Below are 20,946 nucleotides of genomic sequence, written 5' to 3' on the forward strand. Positions count from 1 at the left end.
TGTTCTCTCTCCAGAGCTTCACAATTTTATTAAAATCTTTGCAACAGCTGTCTGTGTTTGTCACATATCAACCAATTAAGGCTTAAACTTGACTGGAAACTGGAAATGTACCGCTGTAAAGGTAAAGGGATGATGTGTTATTTTTCCAAAAGTGTAAAGTAGTGGCGTTCTACATGACACAGCACTGCATTTAGGTTATCTTGACTGCCATGGCCTTACAAAATAATCTCAAATGATTTCAATCTTGAGGCAGAATGTGATAGGCTTCCAGAGGGAAAGCAGACAGTTTTTTCTAGTGATAAATAAGCCCAGTATATGTCCTTGATCAACTGTGTAACAAGTAAAATCGAACTTTCATAGAAGGACTATTTGAAAAAAATTAATTAAAAAAATGTGAATAATAAAACTTCCAGCCTTAACTTCTATATAAAGTTGCAAACCAAAAAGCACACACTTTTCCCTTGTTTTATTGGAAAACATTACTAGAGCATAACATTTCACATAACTTAGATGCATGAATAAAATTATGCACAATAATGTGTTTTTTTAATTGTATTTACAGAATACATCTTTAAAAGACAGATTTTCAAACATTTACAGTTTTAAATCTTTATTGTTTTAAAACTCTACATGTTTTTGCAATACAATATTTTGTTACTTAGATATGGTTAATGTACAATGAAGTCCTTTTGCCTGAAACTCAATCAATAAAATACAGTTGTATCAACAGAATTGACTGAACATATAATAAAAGGTTTCTTTATGGCTGGGTTTTTTTTCAGCATTTTTATATAATTTAGTGCTGTATACATTCTTCCCTTCAAAGCAGTCCATAAATAAATCAATTAATCAAAAGTGCATTGGAAAGCTGCAAATGACCAGCCAGTAAAATTATTATTTTTTTATTTGCATTTTTCCTTTTTTATATTAACAAGCCATATTTAAGTAAAGAGACAAATGCCTATATATTTTTCTTTTCTTTATGGAGGCAAACTCATATTAAAGAAAATGGTGATTATCTGCATGCCATAACACACTCTTCCATTGCCAAATTTATACAGATTATTATGGATGTGTTGAAGAGTGCCAATAGTGTGGATAAATGTGTTTCACTTAGAGACAAATGCTGGTAATAATGGTAACTAACATTTAACATCTAGGTACAAGCTAATTTATATTGAACAGGCAGAAAGTATGGTAAAAACATGATTCATTATCATATGTTGCTTGGAAAAAAAAATGATTTCCCTTGGTCCACATTTCTAAGTAATTTTGGTGAAAAAAATGGGACAAATATGCAGAATCCTCTGATGAAATGTACATTTCTACAACATAACCCTTTAAAAAAAATTATATAACAGCAGTGAGGACTGCTACTCAGATCTTAATAGAAAAAGGTGGCCAGGTGTTGGGGCTGAGTACTGTCCAAGAAGCAAGAAGATACATTTGACAGTAGTGGTGGAGGGCAGTTTGCAGGGCAGTTAAACCTTCTTATTCCATGGCACTGCTTTCACTCGATAGAATTTTGTCCCCAATGGGACCTTAAACCGGTTTTGAGCCTATAGAATAAAAAAAATAAAAATAAAAGTGTAACAATAGTAATTTTCAAGTGTGAACATAATAGCAAAATATTTGGTTCTGTTTATATCAGGCATTGCAAGTATGATATACTCATGTGTCCCATGCTCCCCACTGCCTGGGCCCAAATATCTGGGTGTTCTGTGTATACACTATTGTTTGGGAAAATATCAATCCTGAGGGGTTCAAAGTCTGTAGGGTCTGATGAACTCTCACCAGATCTAAGGGCCCTTCACATATATGGGTCAAATACAGCCTGATGAATAAATCAATCAAGTGTTTCATCTCTTTATTTTATCACCTTCCACTCTTCATCAAAATATAGTTCCATCCAAAGCAAAAAAAAATAGATAGATAGATAGATAGATAGATAGATAGATAGATAGATAGTAGTATGCCCTTTGTCTCATCTACTCTTAACCAAATTCCAAAAATTTCAGCTGACCCATCACATATTCCTCATACGTCGGCTGAAATGTTAGCCTTGGTAAGAGTGGATGGGACAAAGGGAAGTAGAGCGCACTGGGTGATGTTTGGCACTGTTACACTTATATAATGTAAACTGAACAATATTTGGTTGAAGATCCTGACGGTGTTGAAGCATACTACACAATATATATATATATATATATGGAATTTGCATGTTCTCCCTGTGCCTTTGTGGATTTCCTTCAGGCACTCTGGTTTTCTCTTACACTCCAAAGACATGCTGGTATGTTCATTTTCTCCTGTCTAAATTTGCCCTAGTATGTTTATGTATGAATGTGAGTTAGGGATCGCAGATTGTGAGCTGCTTGAGGGGCAGAGACTGAAGTGAATGTGCAATAAAATTTTAAGTTCTGCATAAATTGAAAGCACTATAAAAGTACCCATAATATATATATTTGCATGGGATGGAACCATATTCCGAGGAAGAGTGGAAGGTGATGAAATAAGGAGAAGAAACACTTGAGAGATGAATTCATCAGCCTTTATTTGACCCATATATGTAAAGGGTCATTAAATCTGGTGAGAATAAACAAGACCATACCAAATGTATTTGTTTTTTTGTAAGAATACAAGTATAAGTACAAGTTGGCACAATGCAAAAGGAAAAATCGTATAAGGACGAAACCGTCCATGAGAATACAATCAAAGAATACATACTTTGTCTTCAATAACATGAAAGTGTTACATTTCCAAAGTTCATGTATAAAGTGTAGGCACCTATGGTTGCAATGGTCAAATGCCAGGGTGTTTTTAGTGTGTAACACCCTGACACCATCTGACCCCCCCTCCCTTCTCCTTCCTTACACATTTCTAGTGGTCAAGGAGACAGCCCTTTAAAGCTATGGGCCAACAGAATTGTGTGTGCGTGTGTGTGTGTTTGAAGGAGAGGTGGGGGTACTGGGGATGCAGAAGGGAATGGACATAACATTACCCAAAATGCCAGAGCTTTGCCTGTTCAGAATAGACAGAGTCAAGCATAGCAAAGGACAATAAAAACTGCTGCAAATATTACAGGCACCTCTAGGTGCAAAAACATTATATCTACCAACAGCTTTATTTTTTTTCCTTCACTTTTTTTAAGTGCATGTAAATGCCTGCAGTTTACATCGACCTCTGTTATGAATGAATCCTAACCTGTTTTAAACAGGTTCAGCTCTGATACTGTCGGATAATGCCACAACCTACCTATTTATTTCTGCTAAACAAGATGAAAGATTTAGCTGTTTCTACTACCTGTCCACCCCCACTTCCTAGACTGAATAGCCTCCATCGCTTGCAAGGAAACAGGTCTAAATTATTAAATATTTTCTTTACCTTTTTGGCTTGGCAATATTCTTTTTCCATAACTTTTCCAAGAACCCAGGGTCTTCTAGATGATCCTGATGCTTTAGAAAGAAAAAGGTAATTATTTGGTTACTAAAAAGTAGCATAAATCTGTCCTTGGTCTATCTGAAGAAAGATACTCAGATTACAACATAACTTTCCAAGTTACAGCCTCAAACATTTTTTTGAAACACACAGTGTTTCCTACCAAAACAGTTTGGAGCAGATGCTGGAAGGCTGACTCACCCACTGACTCAATGTGTCTTTCTGAACCTCTGGCATCAGTATATCGTCACCTGAATTTCCAAAATTGTTGATCTATCACAGACATTTTAAGGCAATCTCCAGAGCAGACACTGCTTGGGCTGCCAAATATCTAGGAGAACCATCAAAGATTTCATCCGAGGAATACAAGAAGAAACCATTGAAGAATAACTCAACACTGTAGATAGACTAGGATGTGGTTACGACACAATATCCTGACAACTGGTGGTAAGCTTACCAGCTACAATAATAACCACTAAATGAGGGCCTTATAAATTTTCCTGGAGAAGTCTTTCAGTTATGACTGTCACTGAGGATGTAATATCTCTCATTTAACTATTACCTTAGCTAAATGCACTGGGTAAAGTTGATAGTGACTAATGCTGGACAATCCAGCAAAAAGATCTCCCTGTTTAAGTATTTAAAAGAAATGAGAAACTATTGGCTGGATCTGGGTACTAACGCCTACTTTAACTGAAGTATGTGGGCAGACGTCATAATATCTTAACATGCTCCCTGTGCACATTAAAATGCGGATGAATAAAAATACCTTCTAGCCATCAAGGAACTGAAATACCCAGAATGATCTGCTAGCCAATAGCCTAGCATCCAAAGAACCTCAAAGACACTCTAGAGCTCAAAGTTCTAGCAAGCTTTAGATAGATACTTTGGGACCCACCAAGGGTATAAGTGCACTTATTTTCAGAGTGGTAGTTAAACATACAGGGCTAGATTCAGATAGGTTACGTGGATCTAAAGATCCGCTCACCTATCTGATTTACGTTACGCCGCCGCAAGTTTTTCAGGCAATTGCTTTATTCACAAAGCACTTGCCTGTAAAGTTGCGGCGGCGTAGCGTAAATCCACCCGGCGGAATTCAAATTCGGCAGGTAAGGGGCGTGCATTATTTAAATGATGCGCGTCCCCGCGCCGAACGAACTGCGCACACGCCGGCTGCGACTGAATCCCAGTGCGCATGCTCCAAATGATGTTGGCAACTCGTCATGCTTTCGTCGTGAACGTAAATTACGTCCAGCCGTATTCGCGAACGACTTATGCAAACGACGTAAAAAATTCAAAACTCGGCGCGGGAACGACGGCCATACTTAACATAGGATACGCCGCACATATCCCTCATATAGCAGGGGTAACTATACGCCGGAAAAAGCCCGAACGTAAACGACGTAAAAAAAAAGGCGCCGGGCGGTCGTTAGTTTCTGAATCGGCGTAACTCCTCATTTGCATATTCCTCGCGTATACAAACGGAGGCGCAACCTAGCGGCCAGCGTGAGATTGCAGCCTAAGATCCGACGGTGTAAGTCACTTACACCTGTTGGATCTTAGGGATATCTATGCGTAACCCGATTCTATAATTCAGGCGCATAGATACGACGGCCGGATTCAGAGATACGCCGGCGTATCTCTTTTCTAAATCCGTCCCACATTGTTTATTATACAAACAGAATTGCAATAAACAGATCTATGAGGAATCCAGATAATCCTTTCAAATAGCAGACGTTACGCTATATATATATATATATATATATATATATATATATATATATATATATATATATATATATTCATGCACACTAAGTAACGTGTAAGTAAAACTTGTACATTTTTGTTTCCCCTCAAAGAGATCACAGTACAACAAACAATATTTTTAAAGTCACTTCACCATCCTTGTTTAACCACCCTGGTGGTATGATTAGGTCAGAGTTTTGTGTCTCAAAAGGGGATATTGTTTTGCATAGAAATTTGGCATTTTATATTGTAGGTCTGTAATTCTTAGTAATAATACACTTAAATCTGTCCAAACAAGAGTCCAGTAGACATTCCGGGTATGATAAAGTTTGAAACACCAAATCATAAATTATAATATAATAACCAACTATAAATAATTATAAAAAAATTATAATATAATAATAATTAATTCCCCCACGATTCACTATCGTTTAATTCTGCAAGTTTTCTAATTTACTATCGCTGTTTTCTAGCTGGTGCAAAACCGCTTTTGCTGTAAAGGGACACTTTTTGGTTGCCTTGGACAATCTCAAGTTTCCAGGCAGAAAGAACAGTATCTAAAATATAAAATTGCATGCAGGGCACTGGACAAAGCATTAGGGACAAAAGGGAGGTGAAATGATTTGATACAGTAATGGAATCTGTAAGATTACAGTGTACTGTATACATTATGTTTTGTGTACTTTTTGAATTTGCCGCCAGGCTCCGCCCCATGCAACGCTTGCAGGGAACGGAGCCCGTCACAGAGAGCTTTGGGTGGAGGACACAGCGGGGGGAAATCGCAGGGTCCTGGGGAGAAGTTAAGTAACCTGGACCAGGATCCTGAGATGCAATCCCAGGTGTGGCTCCGGGTTACCACTAATGGTACCGAAATGTAACCCCGAGCCACACTCGGGATTACCGCCAGGGAGGTTAAGCATCCTTAAGGATCAACATCCACCTCCCAGACTAAGGCCGGCCATACATGGTTCAAATCTCAGCCAGTTCAGCAGGAACCAGCCGAGATTCAAACAGGCTAAATGTACATAGTTGATCGATCGCTGAACTTGGGTACAACCAGCCTGCTGGATTATCTTTAGATTAATCACTGATTCTCCTGGCGGGGACGGCCTCCTGTACCTATCCCCCACCCCCCTTCACTGGGAGCAGACAATTGCTCGGCAGGAGAGATTCCCCCGTCAGCACTATCTATGTTGATGTGGGAATCGTGCAAATTTCTTTCCTGCAACCTGTGGTTGCAGGAAAGAAATCTGCACAGTGTATGGCCTACCTAGAAAGTTATGCCAGAGATAACACAATCATGTAATCATAATGCCTGTGCAGTATCCTTTCTGTCCTGGGCTGTGTACACATATCCCAACTTCTGCTGCCTCTCAATTTGTGACTCACCAGTTTAAAAATCAATCAGATTCAGCCAGCCTGATCTGTTAGTGTAAATCTATCACAGTTATTCAGATCATAATCCTTTTTGCATTTTACCTTGACAGAACACTTTACTGAATAGTGATTACTAGGGATGGGAAGCGAGATAGGACAAATACTTCCTTTTACCTGTAGCAGACTGATGACTTTATTCTCCTACTAGATTTCACTCAGGTAAAACTTGAGAGACTAAGCCTAGGCATTTGTAAAGTCTTCTAAAACACTGATAATTTACCATTAAGGAGCCAAATAACATGCTCCCAAAAAAACTGCAAAAGAAAAGACTAAGATCATGGCTCCTTGGCTCCTATGGTTTCTCCAACATTTATAATATAAAATCATTTATCCTACAAAAAATAAATGCAATTGTTTGATAATAGAAGCTAAAATTCTGATCCTAAATAAAAAGGTAGATAATTTACAGTAATAATTTTCACTTTAGAAAGTAAACTCCAGCTTTCCATAGGTTGGTAAAGTCTTTAAGACATAACAAGGGGCTGTGAGTGTCCCCGAGGAGAGTTATGCTATAACTCTATAATTAAAATCAATTTGTGTTCAAACAAAGAATATCTATTAAAATAGTTTAACCATTGCATGAGCTAGCTCCTGCTGATTAATGTTATTTATTTTACCTGAGGTTTAGCATAAACTGTGATGGTTAATGTCCCATGATAAATAGACATGTGTGTTTTTATATTCTAAATATTAGCTTCAATCTCCTGTCTGGACAGTTAAAATGTTTGAGAACTGGCAAACATGTATGCACTGCTAATACTATGCCCCCAGAATATCAACAAGTAATACATCTTTTCTGCAAGAGTCATATTCCCTGCCTCATTGGGAACACTGTTTGACACTGCCTGGTGTGTAACATGATTAACCTGGAAAGAAGTCCAACATTTAAATACATTGTTAGGCTGAGAGTAAGATATATCTGAGCAAGGTGGAATAGGATACCATAATGTCTTCAAAATTGCCAAGAGGTCATTTAAAAGTGGTTATAAAGTCAAAAGGGTTTCTTTATCTTACTGCACTATATGTATTAGGATAAAAAAAAAAAAAAAAACATCCAGGTGCTGTTTCTCCCCCCACCTCCCTAAATACTTCACTGAGTCCTGTATCGAACCAGCGCTGTGCATGTCTGCAATTCTTCTCTCGCCTCTTTCTGTTCTCACAAGCTTGGCTGCTGCACTGTCAGTCAAAGCTTGTGAGGCGGGAGTAAGGGGCAGGGCCGAGCTGTGCTGGGTGTGTCTATGGGTGCACACAGCCCAGCTTGGGAGTGAGTCTGCACTTGTGCCCCCCATAGGAAGCTAAAGGAATAGGAAGAGGTGCATAGCCTTTTGTTTCCTGCTGTTCCACGCCGTCCCTTCTAAAATGGTTCATATGAACTGGAATAAAAAAATAAACTACAGTTCTGATATAAAGTGAAGTTAAAATTTAAAGGTTTCATTCTTCATAGTTATCAACTGCTAATGCATCACACCTAAATAATCTCTGCTGGGAAACACACTGCAAAAATATTTCCTGCATTGATGACACTTACCATACTCACCTTGTTTAAGGTCTAATGCAGCCAATGACTCTGAATGCAAGAAATACAATGTCGGACTGACTGTAAACAGGACGTAATTGTCATGACGTTCATCTAAGATAATAAGGACCAAATCTCCAACCTGAAAGCTGTTGGTGTGAGAGACAGAGAAAGTGATTTTTAACTATTGCATGTGTATTTTTTTTTTTTTTTTTTATTAAAAAAAAAACAACAAACAGTTTGTACTCGCACGTTTTCACAAACTCTTGCCTACCAAAGTTTGAACAAACTTACAAAGAAACAAAGAAAAAACCCCAAAAATTAGTTGAACAGTCCCTAAGGGGGAATTTAAAATACCATGTGCACCACTTTTCTGGTGAAATGGTCCTTAAAGTCATGCACCAGATTAAAAAAAAAAAAGACCAGCTGCTAGTTTCAATAGTTTTACCTAAATGTGCGGCAGATTCAGGTAGTTCTAAATAACTTTTTGAAAAAACACCAAATACAAAGACAATAACCTCCACTTAAATAAACATAGGGAGCTGGGCTACTCAAAAACATGAATAAATGCAAATAGATAAATAAATACTAATGTGAGAATTAAACAAATCCCAATAAGTGAATCAATAAGTGAATCATGTGATATATAAGAGCGTCCTCCAGTGAATGGGGAAATCTTGGTAGGTTCTCCAATTTAAGAATAAGTGGATAAATCAAACAGCACAATATAGCAACTTTTTCTAATGTCAAGAACTCCATTGGCTTCCCAGCCAACAGGCTCCTAGCAACCTATGCCGCTGACAGTGGGCGAAGCCGAGGGATTAGTCAAGCCCTCTCCTTGTGATTGACGGCAAGCATGCTGATGGATTCCTTCTTGGGCTCGCAGATCGTACAAGCGAGCCAGTAGAAGCACCACCGCCTGTAAGAATGATCAAATGGCTGAACTGCCGCTATACTATGATTGTTCTTACGGTGCAGGGAATTGCCAGCCGAAAAAGATAATATCCGGGCGATGCCTGTAGCTATCATTCAGATATCCCCACTCAAAGCCCAGGATGTCAAATGATGTACCTTGGGTGGGAAGTGGTTAAGACTTGACATTTGGGTATTTATTTAATGTTTTTTATTGTACAAAAGAATTGGAAAGCATGATGTGTTTGTGTGCAAAATGAACCAAAATATGCATTTATAAACCACTGAACCAATTTTGTGCGATATACAAAAAATAGCAACTACCACTGATTTATTCTCCAGTGTAACTGCTTTCAGAAAAATATCGGTGGGGGGGGGGGGGTGGGGGTTTAAACTAATCTTCAGCTGCATATTATGTATTTTAACATGTACTAGCAGGGAAAGGGTTAAAGTGTAATCAATAGAGGTAAGTAGTCGGAATGCAATCTGGGTAGGAACTATTTAAAGAGGTAAATAATGATGGGGCTAAACATGCATAGTGCAATTTGCAAAGGGCAGAATGTGTGGTGGAATGACAAGAAAACAGGTAAACACACAAATCCCTGTCCTGTCAGGGGAGAGGAGACATATCGTTTGTTCCTAGTAAGTAGGAAAAACTATATATGTCTCCTACCCTAGTCAGTCCTATCCCCATACAGTTAGAACACACATTTAACCCCTTGATCGCCCCCTAATGCCGGGTACAGACGAGAGGATTGATCCGCGGATACGGTCCGCCGGACCGTATCCGCGGATAAATCCTCTCGAGGATTTCCGCGGATTTGGATCCGATGGAGTGTACTCACCATCGGATCGAAATCCGCGCCGAAATCCCATCGCGATGACGTGTCGCGCCGTCGCCGCGATGATGACGCGGCGACGTGCGCGACGCTGTCATATAAGGATACCCAGGCATGCGTCGAATCATTACGACGCATGCGAGGGAGGGAATCGGATGGATCGATCCGGTGAGTCTGTACAGACCACCGGATCGATCCGCTGAAGCCGATTCCAGCGGATAGATTTCTTAGCATGCTAAGAAATTTTTATCTGCTGGAAATCGGTCGGGCCGAAAAAAATCCGCAGAAAAAGATCCGCTGGGATGTACACACCAGCGAATCTATCCGCTGGAACTGATCCGCAGATCAATTCCAGCGGATAGATCCTCTCGTGTGTACGGGGCCTAAGTGTTACCCCCTTCCCTAACAGTGACATCTACACAGTAATCAGTGCATATTTATAGCACTGATCGCTGTATAGATGTCACTGGTCCCAAAAAAATGTCAAAAGTGTCCGATCTGTCCACCCAATCTATCTGTCGCAATACCACTAAAAATCGCAGATCACCGTCATTACTAGTAAAAAGATTATTAAAAATGCCAAAAATCTTTCCCATAGTTTGTAGACGCTATAACTTTTGTGCCCACCAATCACTATACGCTTATTGCGATTATTTTTACCAAAAATATGTAGAAGAATATTTATTGGCCTAAACTGATGAAGAAATGTGTTTTTTAAAAACATTTTTGGGGATATTTATTATAGTAAAAAATATATATATATTTTTTTAAATTGTCGTTCTTTTTTTGTTTATAGCGCAAAAAATAAACACCACAGAGGTGATCAAATAGCACCAAAAGAAAGTTCTATTTGTGGAAAAAATAGGTGGTCACAATTTTTTTTATTGGGTACAGCATTGCATGATCATGCAATTACCAGTTAAAGAGGCGCAGTGCCAAAAATGTTAAAAAGTGCTCTAATCAGAAAGGGGGTAAAACCTTCTGGGGCTGAAGTGGTTAACTGAGAATTGTGCAGTCGTGCAATGCTGCACATAAATAAAATGTATGTCCTTTTGTTCCCACAAATAGAGCTTTCTTTTGGTGGTATTTAATCAACACTGCAGTTTTTATTTCTTGCGCTATAAACAAAAAATCCGACATATTTAAAGGAAAAAAAATATATCATTTTTACTTTCTGCTCTAAAACATATCCAATATTTATTTTTTAAATCACAGTTTTTCATATATTTAGGCCAATACATATTCTGCTACATATTATTGGTAAAAAAATATTCTAATAAGCATATGTGTATATTGATTGGTTTGTGCAAAAATTATAGCGTCCACAAACTGTGGGTTTTTTCTTTTTTTACGAGTAATGGCATATCAGCGACTTTTAGCGGAACTGCGATATTGCAGCAGACAAATTGGACACTGACAATTTTTGGGGACCAGTGACACTAATACAGTGATCAGTGCTAAAAAATATGCACTGTGACTGTACTAATGACATTGGCTGGGAAGACGTTAACATCAGGGGTAATCAAAGGGTTACATGTGTTCCTAGCCAGTACTTGTGTACTGTGTGGCTGGTACTTTTACTAAGGGAAGGCACAGATCTGTGTCCCTGCTTTGCAAGAACACAGGATCAATGCCTTCCCTCCTCACAGAATGGCAATCTGCCTTATTTACATAGTTGAAGTTGTGGGGTTACATAAGAACAATTACATTTCTGAATGTACTTGTATAAAGCTGGCCCTACACTATGCAATAAATAATATAAATGTCCGTTGGATTTGTTAAAACTATGGAATAGGATGACCAACCTGAACAATCTATTCAATATTAATAAAGTTTAATAAAGGAGACTGTACAGTTTATGGCAACCAATAAAAGAAGTAGGAAAGTGGGTGGAAATAAAAATAGGTGGTATAATAATGAGGGAAGTGTAGTTCAGACAGGTAAAAACCCACCCCTTACTGTGTTGCAGTAAGCCAGTGTATGATGGGATATGAAGTATCCTGAACTGTTACATGGTGCTGCAAGAAGTCAGGACTCAGAATGCACTTTTTAAAATTTGAACAGATGGGGGTCAGATTTAAAGCTCCCATGGACTAGATGAGAAATTAGCAAACTGGGATGGCTTAGGCAGAAAATACATTAGAGAAGACTTCTATGTTTTTATGAAAAGTGACATTCTGCCTGAAAAGGTGAACTTAAGCCTTTAAGCAAAAACAATTGCTCCTAAAACTAAATAGTCTTAAATTTTAAAATAGAGGTCTGTAAATTTTAAATTGTATACATTTAATTTAGAGTTTGCATGATGACCTTCATAGCAAGTCATTATTTTTTCCTAATAAAAACTTCAGCTCTACGATGCAGTTTAATGACTTACTTGCAGAAGGTAAACTTAGACATAACTGTATATACTTCTTGTTAATGTTATATTAGCATTCCATAATGTATGTAGTACAAGCTATTTGAACACCAGTGTGTGTGTCCAGCTAATTGTGCACAAAAGACATTTTAGAAAATAAATAAAAGTAACACAAATCTGCAGTAAAATGAAGAAGGAAGGCTTTTTTTTCTGCCAATACAAGTTAAATTCCTAAATCTGCATATGGGCAATTTTAGGGAAGGGGATTAAATATCAAGAATTCGCTGAAAAGACTGTTTGACCTGTGGGCTGACCAACAGGAGAGGTTCAAGTCCTCTTATGCTATGCTTCGGTTTCATAGATTTGGGAACAAATCTACTGGCTAAGCTTTGCCAGGGGCCCCACAACCCACACATATCATGGCATTATAGGACCCAACAGGTTCCCTTAAGACCTCCTCACCAGAAATCAACTCACTATGAACTAATTATTACAGCCATTTGTGCTCTAAGGACCCTATAGACCAGGCCAGGGCAACTTCATTTTTGGACAAAGTCCAACTGCCCAAATTATCCTTGTGACGGATCTCGGATACCCCAGGTGTCCTCCAAACGCACTCGCAGCCTGCAAATTCGCCATAACCAGCCCTTAACCCCTTAATCACGAGACAAGCCACACAGGTGTTGACGATTAAACATGCAGAGCATAAACTGTTTATTAAATACAAGACATACACTTTTACACAGTTAGGGACACTCCCCTTAGCCTCGTCATAGAGGGGAGAGGGTAGGGGACAAGGCAGAACTACAGTTAAACATAAAGGGATTATAGTAAGCAGGCAGCCCCTTAATACACATCCCATGCGATGTGATGACTGGAGACATGAGATGTGTCCAGACCATTGTCTATGTGCCATGAACAAACACAAGTAAACACAGCAACAAGAGGGGGGGGGAGAAGGGATGTAACATTACATTACATAATCTCAATGCCAGCTTGTCCCCAAGTCTCTCAGTCTCTTCTGGGCCATAATCTGTGGGTGAGAGGCCAGCCCACAGTCCCTTCCAAAACACACAGTGACAGTGGCTTCTGTCACAATCCTCTACTCAGTTCTACGCCTTAAATGCTCCCATAACTCTGGACGATTTCACCTTTACTATTAAGCACCTGGCCAACAATAAGGCCCTGATGGGTATACTGCAGAATTCTTTAAACTCACACAGGATTATATCCTAGACACATTTCTGCAAGTCTATAAAGCAATGCGGGATGAGGGACCCTACCTTCCCACAGGTGTTTATTAAGTTATTAGCCAAAAAAGAGAAGGACCCAACCCTGCAGGGCTTATTATAGACCAATGCCGTTGATTTGTTTCTCATTTGGCTGCGTTGCTGCCTGCCATTTTACATCCTGCACAGGTGGGTTTTGCTACAAAAATCTTTAAAGCGGGGGGTTCACCCAAAAAAAAAAAATGTAACATTACATTTAGCATACTAAACATAGTAAGGGCATTTACTTTTGGCAGGTCTTCTTTTTTTTTTTTTCTGTACATACCTTTATATTCTGATTTTGTCCAGGGCTTCCGGGTTCCGATGACTGTGGGACTGGGCGTTCCTATCCTTCGGTTCGATGATTGACGGCTTGTGAAACAGGTCCCCTGTCGCACAACGCGCGTCACCAGATTTCCGTAAATAGCCGAGCTGCGAGTCGGCACTATACGGCGCCTGCGCCCGCCGTGTAGAGCTGACTGCGCAGGCGCCTCGTATAGTGCCGACTTGCAGCTCGGCTATTTCCGGAAATCTGGTGACGCGCGTTGTGCGACAGGGGACCCGTTTCACAAGCCGTCAATCATTGAACCGAAGGATAGGAACGCCCAGTCCCGCAGTCATCGGGAACCCTGAGGCAGGGATAGGAACGCCCAGTCCCGGAGTCATCAGAACGTGGAAGCCCTGGACCAAATAAGAATATAAAGGTATGTACGGAGAAAAAAAAAAGACCTGCTGAAAGTAAATGCCCTTACTATGCTTAGTCTAATGTTAAAAATTTGTTTTTAGGGTGAACCTCCACTTTAAACCAGACGTCTTCTCATGTTCCCTGGAGTGAGTCGTTTATACAGTTTGAGTGACTTTCTAATGCTAGAGTTAAAACATGCAAAGCTTGTTTTAGATTTGTGCAAATACTAATCACAGCTAAAATTAGTCTGTTCTAATAGTAAATGTACTGGAGAAATGTTCATTCCTGCTGTGTAAAATAAGATACACTATTGGGAAAGGCTGCTGTATGTGAAGAAACTGTCTACTTTGGTGTAGTAGACTCATATTATTTTCAAAAGGGTTAAATCAATGACATGAAAAATGTACTGCAGTACTTGAGTACAAAGATGTACGCGTTGCTCCAAAGACACATACCTGCATACACCTATTGAGTATTTCAGCCTGTCTTTGGTTATAACAGGCTGCTGGCAGGGGGCTGTACACTGCACCTGTGACTCCAGGGTAGAGAATAATGGCCAAATGAACACTGTGTGGTCCTCTTTCGCAGTTTTTTATTCTGCCTGCACCCCTTCTATTTTTTTTTACTTCTCTGTCTCCAGTAATGAGTCAAGATCTTCACAGAGATGCCAAATTGTTTCTCGAGGGCTACTTTGAGAAATAAAGGGGGTTAAACTATACCTAAAGGCAAAACTTTTTTTGTATTACTTTTTATATAGGAGTGGATTAGAACACCTGCCATATTTTTTTTATTGTGCTCTGTGTCCTTGTTAGGTAGGTTTATACTCCCTTTTTGTCCTGGTGACTTATCACCAAAAGTGAATTAAAATCCCAAATTATGAGTGGTCATCAGAGCAGGAATAGAGGGGAAACCTTATAATGGTGACACTAGTTCTAGTGACTACAAGGGTTCTCATTTACACCAATTGGAGGGATTTACTTTCAGTTCCTCTTGTAGCTATGGGACAAGAAATGAAGAGAAAAACTTCCCAAATGGGACAAAAAAACAAAAACCTGACAGGGGTTATTCTCCCTTATGCTTAACTAAAATAAAAATTGTAGTTTTGACTTCAGTTCTACTTTATTATATATCAATTATTATTATTAATTATATACAGTTGTGCTCATAAGTTTACATACCCTGGCAGAATTTATGATTTCTTGCCCATTTTTCAGAGAATATGAATGATAACACAAAAACTTTCTTTCGCTCATGGTTAGTGTTTGGCTGAAGCCATTTATTATCAATCAACTGTGTTTACTCTTTTTAAATCATAATCACAACAGAAACTACCCAAATGACCCTGATCAAAAGTTTACATACCCCGGTGATTTTGGCCTGATAACATGCACACAAGTTGACACAAAGGGGTTTGAATGGCTATTAAAAGGTAACCATCCTCACCTGTAATTTGTTTGCTTGTAATTAGTGTGTGTGTGTGTGTATAAAAAGTCAATGAGTTTCTGGACTCCTGACAGACCCTTGCATCTTTCATCCAATTCTGCACTGACATTTCTGGATTCTGGGTCATGGGGAAAGCATTATCAAAAGATCTGCGGGAAAATGTAGTTGAACTATAAAACAGGAAAGGGATATAAAATGATATCCAAGGAATTGAGAATGCCAATCAGCAGTGTTTAAACTCTAATCAAAAAGTGTAAAATGAGGGGTTCTATTGAAACCAAATCAGGGTCAGGTAGACCAACAAAAATTTCAGCCACAACTGCCAGGAAAATTGTTGGGGATGCAAAGAAAATTCACAAATAACATCAGGTGAAATACAGGTCTCTCTGAAAACATGTGGTGTGGCTGTTTCAAGATGCACAATAAGGAGGCACTTGAAGAAAGATGGGCTGCATGGTCGAGTCGCCAGAAGAAAGCCATTACTATGCAAATGCCACAAAGTATCCGGCTTACAATACGCCAAACAGCACAGAGACAAGCCTCAAACCTTCTGACACAAAGTCATTTGGAGCGATGAGACCATATGTTGCTTTTAGGCCACAACCATAAATACTACATTTGGAGAGGAGTCAACAAGGCCTATGATGATATGTACACCATTACTACTGTGAAACATGGAGGTGTATTGATGATGTTTTGGGGATGTGTGAGCTACAAAGGCACAGGAAATTCAGTCAAAATTGATGGTAAGATGATTACAGTATGTTATCAAAAAAATACTGGAGGAACATTTGCATTCATTAGCCAGGAAGCTACGCATTGGAACATACTTGGACATTCCATCATGACAACTATCCAAAACACAAGGCCAAGTCGACCTGTCATTGGCTACAGCAGAATCAATTGAAGGTTCTGGAGTGGCCATCTCAGTCTCATAACCTCAATATCATTGAGCCACTCTGGGGGGATCTCAAGCGCGCAGTTTATGCAAGACAGCCCAAGAATTTTTAGGAACTGGAGGGTTTTTTCCAAGAGGAATGGGCAGCTTTACCATCTGAGCTAATAAAGAGCCTCATCCACAAATACCACAAAAAACTGTCATTGAAGTTAAAGAGGATAAAACACGGTATTGAGAACTGGGGTATGTAAACTTTTAATCGGGGTCATTTGGGTAGTTTCTGTTGTGATTAGGATTTAAAAAGATGATTGATAATAAATGGCTCCAGCCAAACACTAACCATGAGGGAAAGAAAAGTTTTTGTGTTATCATTCATATTCTCTGAAAAATGGCCAAGAAATTGTAAATTGTGCCAAGGTATGTGTTATGAGCACAACTGTATATCAATTATATATTGTTCATTAAATATTGGTTTTGCCTTTTTTTTAATACAGAATTGCATCTCATTGCTGCAAAACTCGCCCCAGCATTAGCTGCACATTATTGATTTGGAATGCTTCCCGATAGTAACAATGATTGACCATGTCCTTGCAATTTATGTTTTTGTAGTCTCCATTTAAAGTTTCTGCTTCTTGTTTTATATGTGCAAGGCAGAGCAATTAAAGAATACCTGTACTCAGAGAAGGATCTAGGATGCCATTGCTGACTGAAAATACTGGTGGCCTGGATGTATCTTGTGCTTTACACATTCTGAGTCACTGACCCACAGTAAGTATGCAGATAAGATATTCAAAATGAATTGGATACATACAATATAAATAATGGGTTTGTCTAAGCTAATAGAATTTTTTTTTGGAAGGAGAGATCAGCATTCCTCTCATTACCGGCTCCTTGCACCATTTACAAAAAAAATGCTTTTATGGATAATTTGTACTCTCAGGCAGGGATTTGTTTGTGACTTTCAAAATAGGTGCTTCCAAAGCTCACACATCAAGAATAAAACGACAAGTACCTGTTTAAAATAACTTACTCTCGAATTGCTATTTTCTCTGAATGTCTTGAGGAAACTGAAGACATGCTTTGTGACATCTAAAACAAGGGGAAAATTGAAATAAACAAATGATAGAAATGGCATTCATTTTAAAAGTACGATAACATGCTCAGATACTCTATGTGGCTAAGTATTTGCTAAGAGCTGTTTACAAGGGTCATTAGCAGTGCACTGATCACCAACAATACGCTATTACATGTCAGCCTATATTTGACCTTTCTGCTAGCATGAATTCCTTTAAGCTATACAGCATGCGCAAAGGATACATATTTCTATTTTTGGTCAGAAACATTCTTCAGATTCGGCTCACTTAGATAGCTGTTAAACATTTGTTTCCTAGTAAGGAATGAAAATACTCTTAGAAATTATATCAATAACCACATTATATAAAATTATATGAATTTATTTTTTTCCAAAATGTATAGTTTTTTTTAAATATCTCAAGTTTGTTTGTTATGTTGCTGTCTATATAGTCCAAAATCAAAAAGTGGATAAAAAAAAATCCTACAAACAAAAATAAAATTATACTCTTTATGCTTAATTAAAGCAGAACTAAAGTATTTTTTTTTTAAATGAAAACATTGCAAGTTAAAAAATGTGCCTGCATGCTCCCCGATAAAGCTATGGGGTTGATTTTGCTAAAACCGGAGAGTGCAAAATCTGGTGCAGCCATGTATGATAGCCAATCAGCTTCTAATTTCAGCTTGTTCAATTAAGCTTTGACAATAAAACTGGGTTGAAGAAGCTGAAATTGGGAGATTATGTTGCATGACGTGTGAAAATCAATGTTTCCCAATGGGAGCCGTCTTAACTGGTCCGACACAAGTCGGTCCGACTTTGAAAATGCTCCCTGTACTACTTTGGTTCGAATTTGATCCTACTTCAGCCCATTGAATATCATTGAATTTGGATCAAAGTCGGAACGCCCTCTTGCATGCTCCGACTTTGGCATGCGACTTGTGCTCTGATGATCTTGAGGGGGAACTCCACGCCAAGTTTTAAATAAAAAAACGGCATGGGTTCCCCCTTCCAGGAGCATCCCAGGCCCTTGGGTCTGGTATGAATTTAAAGGGGAACCTCCTACACAAAAGACAGCGTGGGGGTCCCCCCAAAATCCATACCAGACCCTTATCTGAGCACGCAGCCCAGCGGTCAGGAAATGGGGTGGGGATGAGCAAGCGCCCCCCCGAATCGTACCAGGCCGCATGCCCTCAACATGGGGGGGTGAGTGCAGCCCTCCACCCCAAAAAACCTTGACCCCATGTTGATGAGGACAAGGGCCTATTCCCGTCAAACCCTGGCTGTTGGTTGTCGGGGCTGCGAACGGGGGGCTTATCGGAATCCGGGAGCCCCATTTAATAAGAGGGCCCCCAGATCCCAGCCCCCCACCATATGTGAATGAGTATGGGGTACATCGTACCCCTACCCATTCACCCGGGGTGAAAAAAGTGTGGAAAAAAAACACACTACACAGGCTTTTAACCACTTGCCTACAGGGCACTTTCACCCTCTTCCTGCCCAAGCAGGTTTGCACAAACGCTATAGCGGATACAAAATAGGGGATAGATTTATAGCATTTGTATTATTTATTTATTTATTTATTATTAGTAATTGCGGCGATCTGCGATTTTTATCAAGACTGGGATATTGCAGCGGACACATTTGACACATTTTTGGGACCATTCACATTTATACAGTGATCCGTGCTATAAAAATGCATTGATTGCTGTATAAATATGACTGGCAGGGGAGGGGTTAACACTAGGGGCGATAAAGGGGTTAATGTGTTCTCTAGTGAGTGATTCTTACTGTGGGGGGAGGGGACCGATCATTGTCCCTTTGTACACAAAGGTAGGGACACACCATCGGTCTCCTCTCCCTGACAGGACGTGGATCTGTTTGTTTACACACACAGATCCATGGTCCTGCTCAGTTACTGGGCAATCGCAGGTGCCCGGCCATCGCGGCCGCCGGGCACGCGCATCGGGTTCCCAGTGCCCCCTAGGGGGCTCGGAAAGGCGCAATGTTATATGACGTCCACCCAGAATGAGAGGGAAGAAGATGACGGAGAAGACCGGGCCAATGCTAGAAAAAGAGCTGGAAGAAGATAGCGGAGGAGCCCGGCAGAAGGCACCGGGGACCGGGAGAAGAGAGCGGAGAGTTAGAAGAAGACCCCCAAAGTCAGAAGACCCCCGGAGCTGCCTAATAAATTACTTTAAAAACCTGTGCAGTGTGTTTTTTATTCTTGACAATTTTTTCCCCTCAGATCAATGGGTAGGAGTATGATGTACCCAATAGTCATTCACATAGGGTGGTGGGGGCAGGATCTGGGGGCCCCTTATTAAAGGGAGCTCCCGGATTCCTAAAGCCCCCCGCCCACAGACCCTGACAACCAATGGCCAGGGTTTTCGGGAAGAGGCCCTTGTCCTCATCAACATAGGGACAAGGTGCTTTGGGGCGGGGGGCCGCAGGGCGCCCCTGCCCCAAAGCACCCACCCCCATGTTGAGGGCATGGGGCCTGGTACAGTTCAGGGGGGGTGCTCGCTCGTCCCCACCCCCTTTCCTGATCAGCCAGGCTTGCGTGCTTGGATAAGGGTCTGGTATGGATTTTAGCATAGGGGGTTTTTCAGCATAGGGGGTTTCCCTTTAAAACCATACCAGACCCAAGGTCCTGGTATGCTCTTGGAGGTGGAACCCATACCGTTTTTTTATTTAAAATTTGGCGTGGAGTTCCCCCTCAAGATTCATACCAAACACAGTACCTGGTATTGGTGGGGATCCAAGCCAGATCCCCGTTCATTGAAAGTCAGACATATGTCAGCTTCAAGTCGCAGGGCAAAGTCGGATCCAAAGTAGGACGGCTGTTGTGTCGCACCAGTGTGATTCCAGCCTAAGGCCTCATGCACACTGGAGGTTAGAAAAATGCCAGAAACGTTAGCTATAGAAAGCTGTAGCTGTAGAATGAGCTTTCCAGAATTTTTCCGCAAAACCATACTCTCATAAAAGCTTATGGCTCGAAAATGCACGCCAAATAGCTGTGTTTTTCAGAGTTAGAAAAACTCCTCTTCAAGCCCACTGGTTCTGGGGTTATTTCCAGCTAGAAAATGCCCTTGCTAAAAAACACTGATAAAGGCCTATGTGTGCTTGCACATATGCTGGGGAGTTTACTGGCTGCAGAAAAAAAACACCTGAAGCCAAAAACAGCAGCTGTAAAAACATCCAGTGTGCATAAGGCATAAAACCTGTAAGCTGATTGGTTTCTATGCAGAGCTGCACCAGATTTTGCTCCAGTTTTAGTAAATCAGCCCCTATGTGTCTTGTAGCTTATCCAGGAGGTCTCCCAGATGCAATCCAGACATA

General features: G+C 40.1%; 1 protein-coding gene across 4 annotated transcripts in view; it reads right to left on the bottom strand.

The window, feature by feature from the left end:
- Positions 1-451: 451 nt before the first annotated feature.
- Positions 452-20,946, bottom strand: part of RB1CC1 (RB1 inducible coiled-coil 1) — a 234,092-nt gene continuing 213,597 nt past the window's right edge. For 3 of the 4 annotated variants that reach the window (XM_040354194.1, XM_040354193.1, XM_040354195.1), the window contains exons 20-23: positions 17,566-17,624; positions 8,147-8,283; positions 3,382-3,452; positions 452-1,559 (exon numbers count right to left, since the gene is read on the bottom strand). In XM_040354194.1, coding sequence (XP_040210128.1) covers positions 1,482-1,559; positions 3,382-3,452; positions 8,147-8,283; positions 17,566-17,624 — 345 coding nt within the window. In that variant the 3' untranslated portion in view covers positions 452-1,481. The remainder of the gene's footprint in view (positions 1,560-3,381; positions 3,453-8,146; positions 8,284-17,565; positions 17,625-20,946) is intronic. The other variant, XM_040354196.1, reaches the window with a different exon arrangement.

This window comes from Rana temporaria, chromosome 5 (genome assembly GCF_905171775.1).
Source record: "Rana temporaria chromosome 5, aRanTem1.1, whole genome shotgun sequence".
Taxonomy (NCBI): domain Eukaryota; kingdom Metazoa; phylum Chordata; class Amphibia; order Anura; family Ranidae; genus Rana; species Rana temporaria.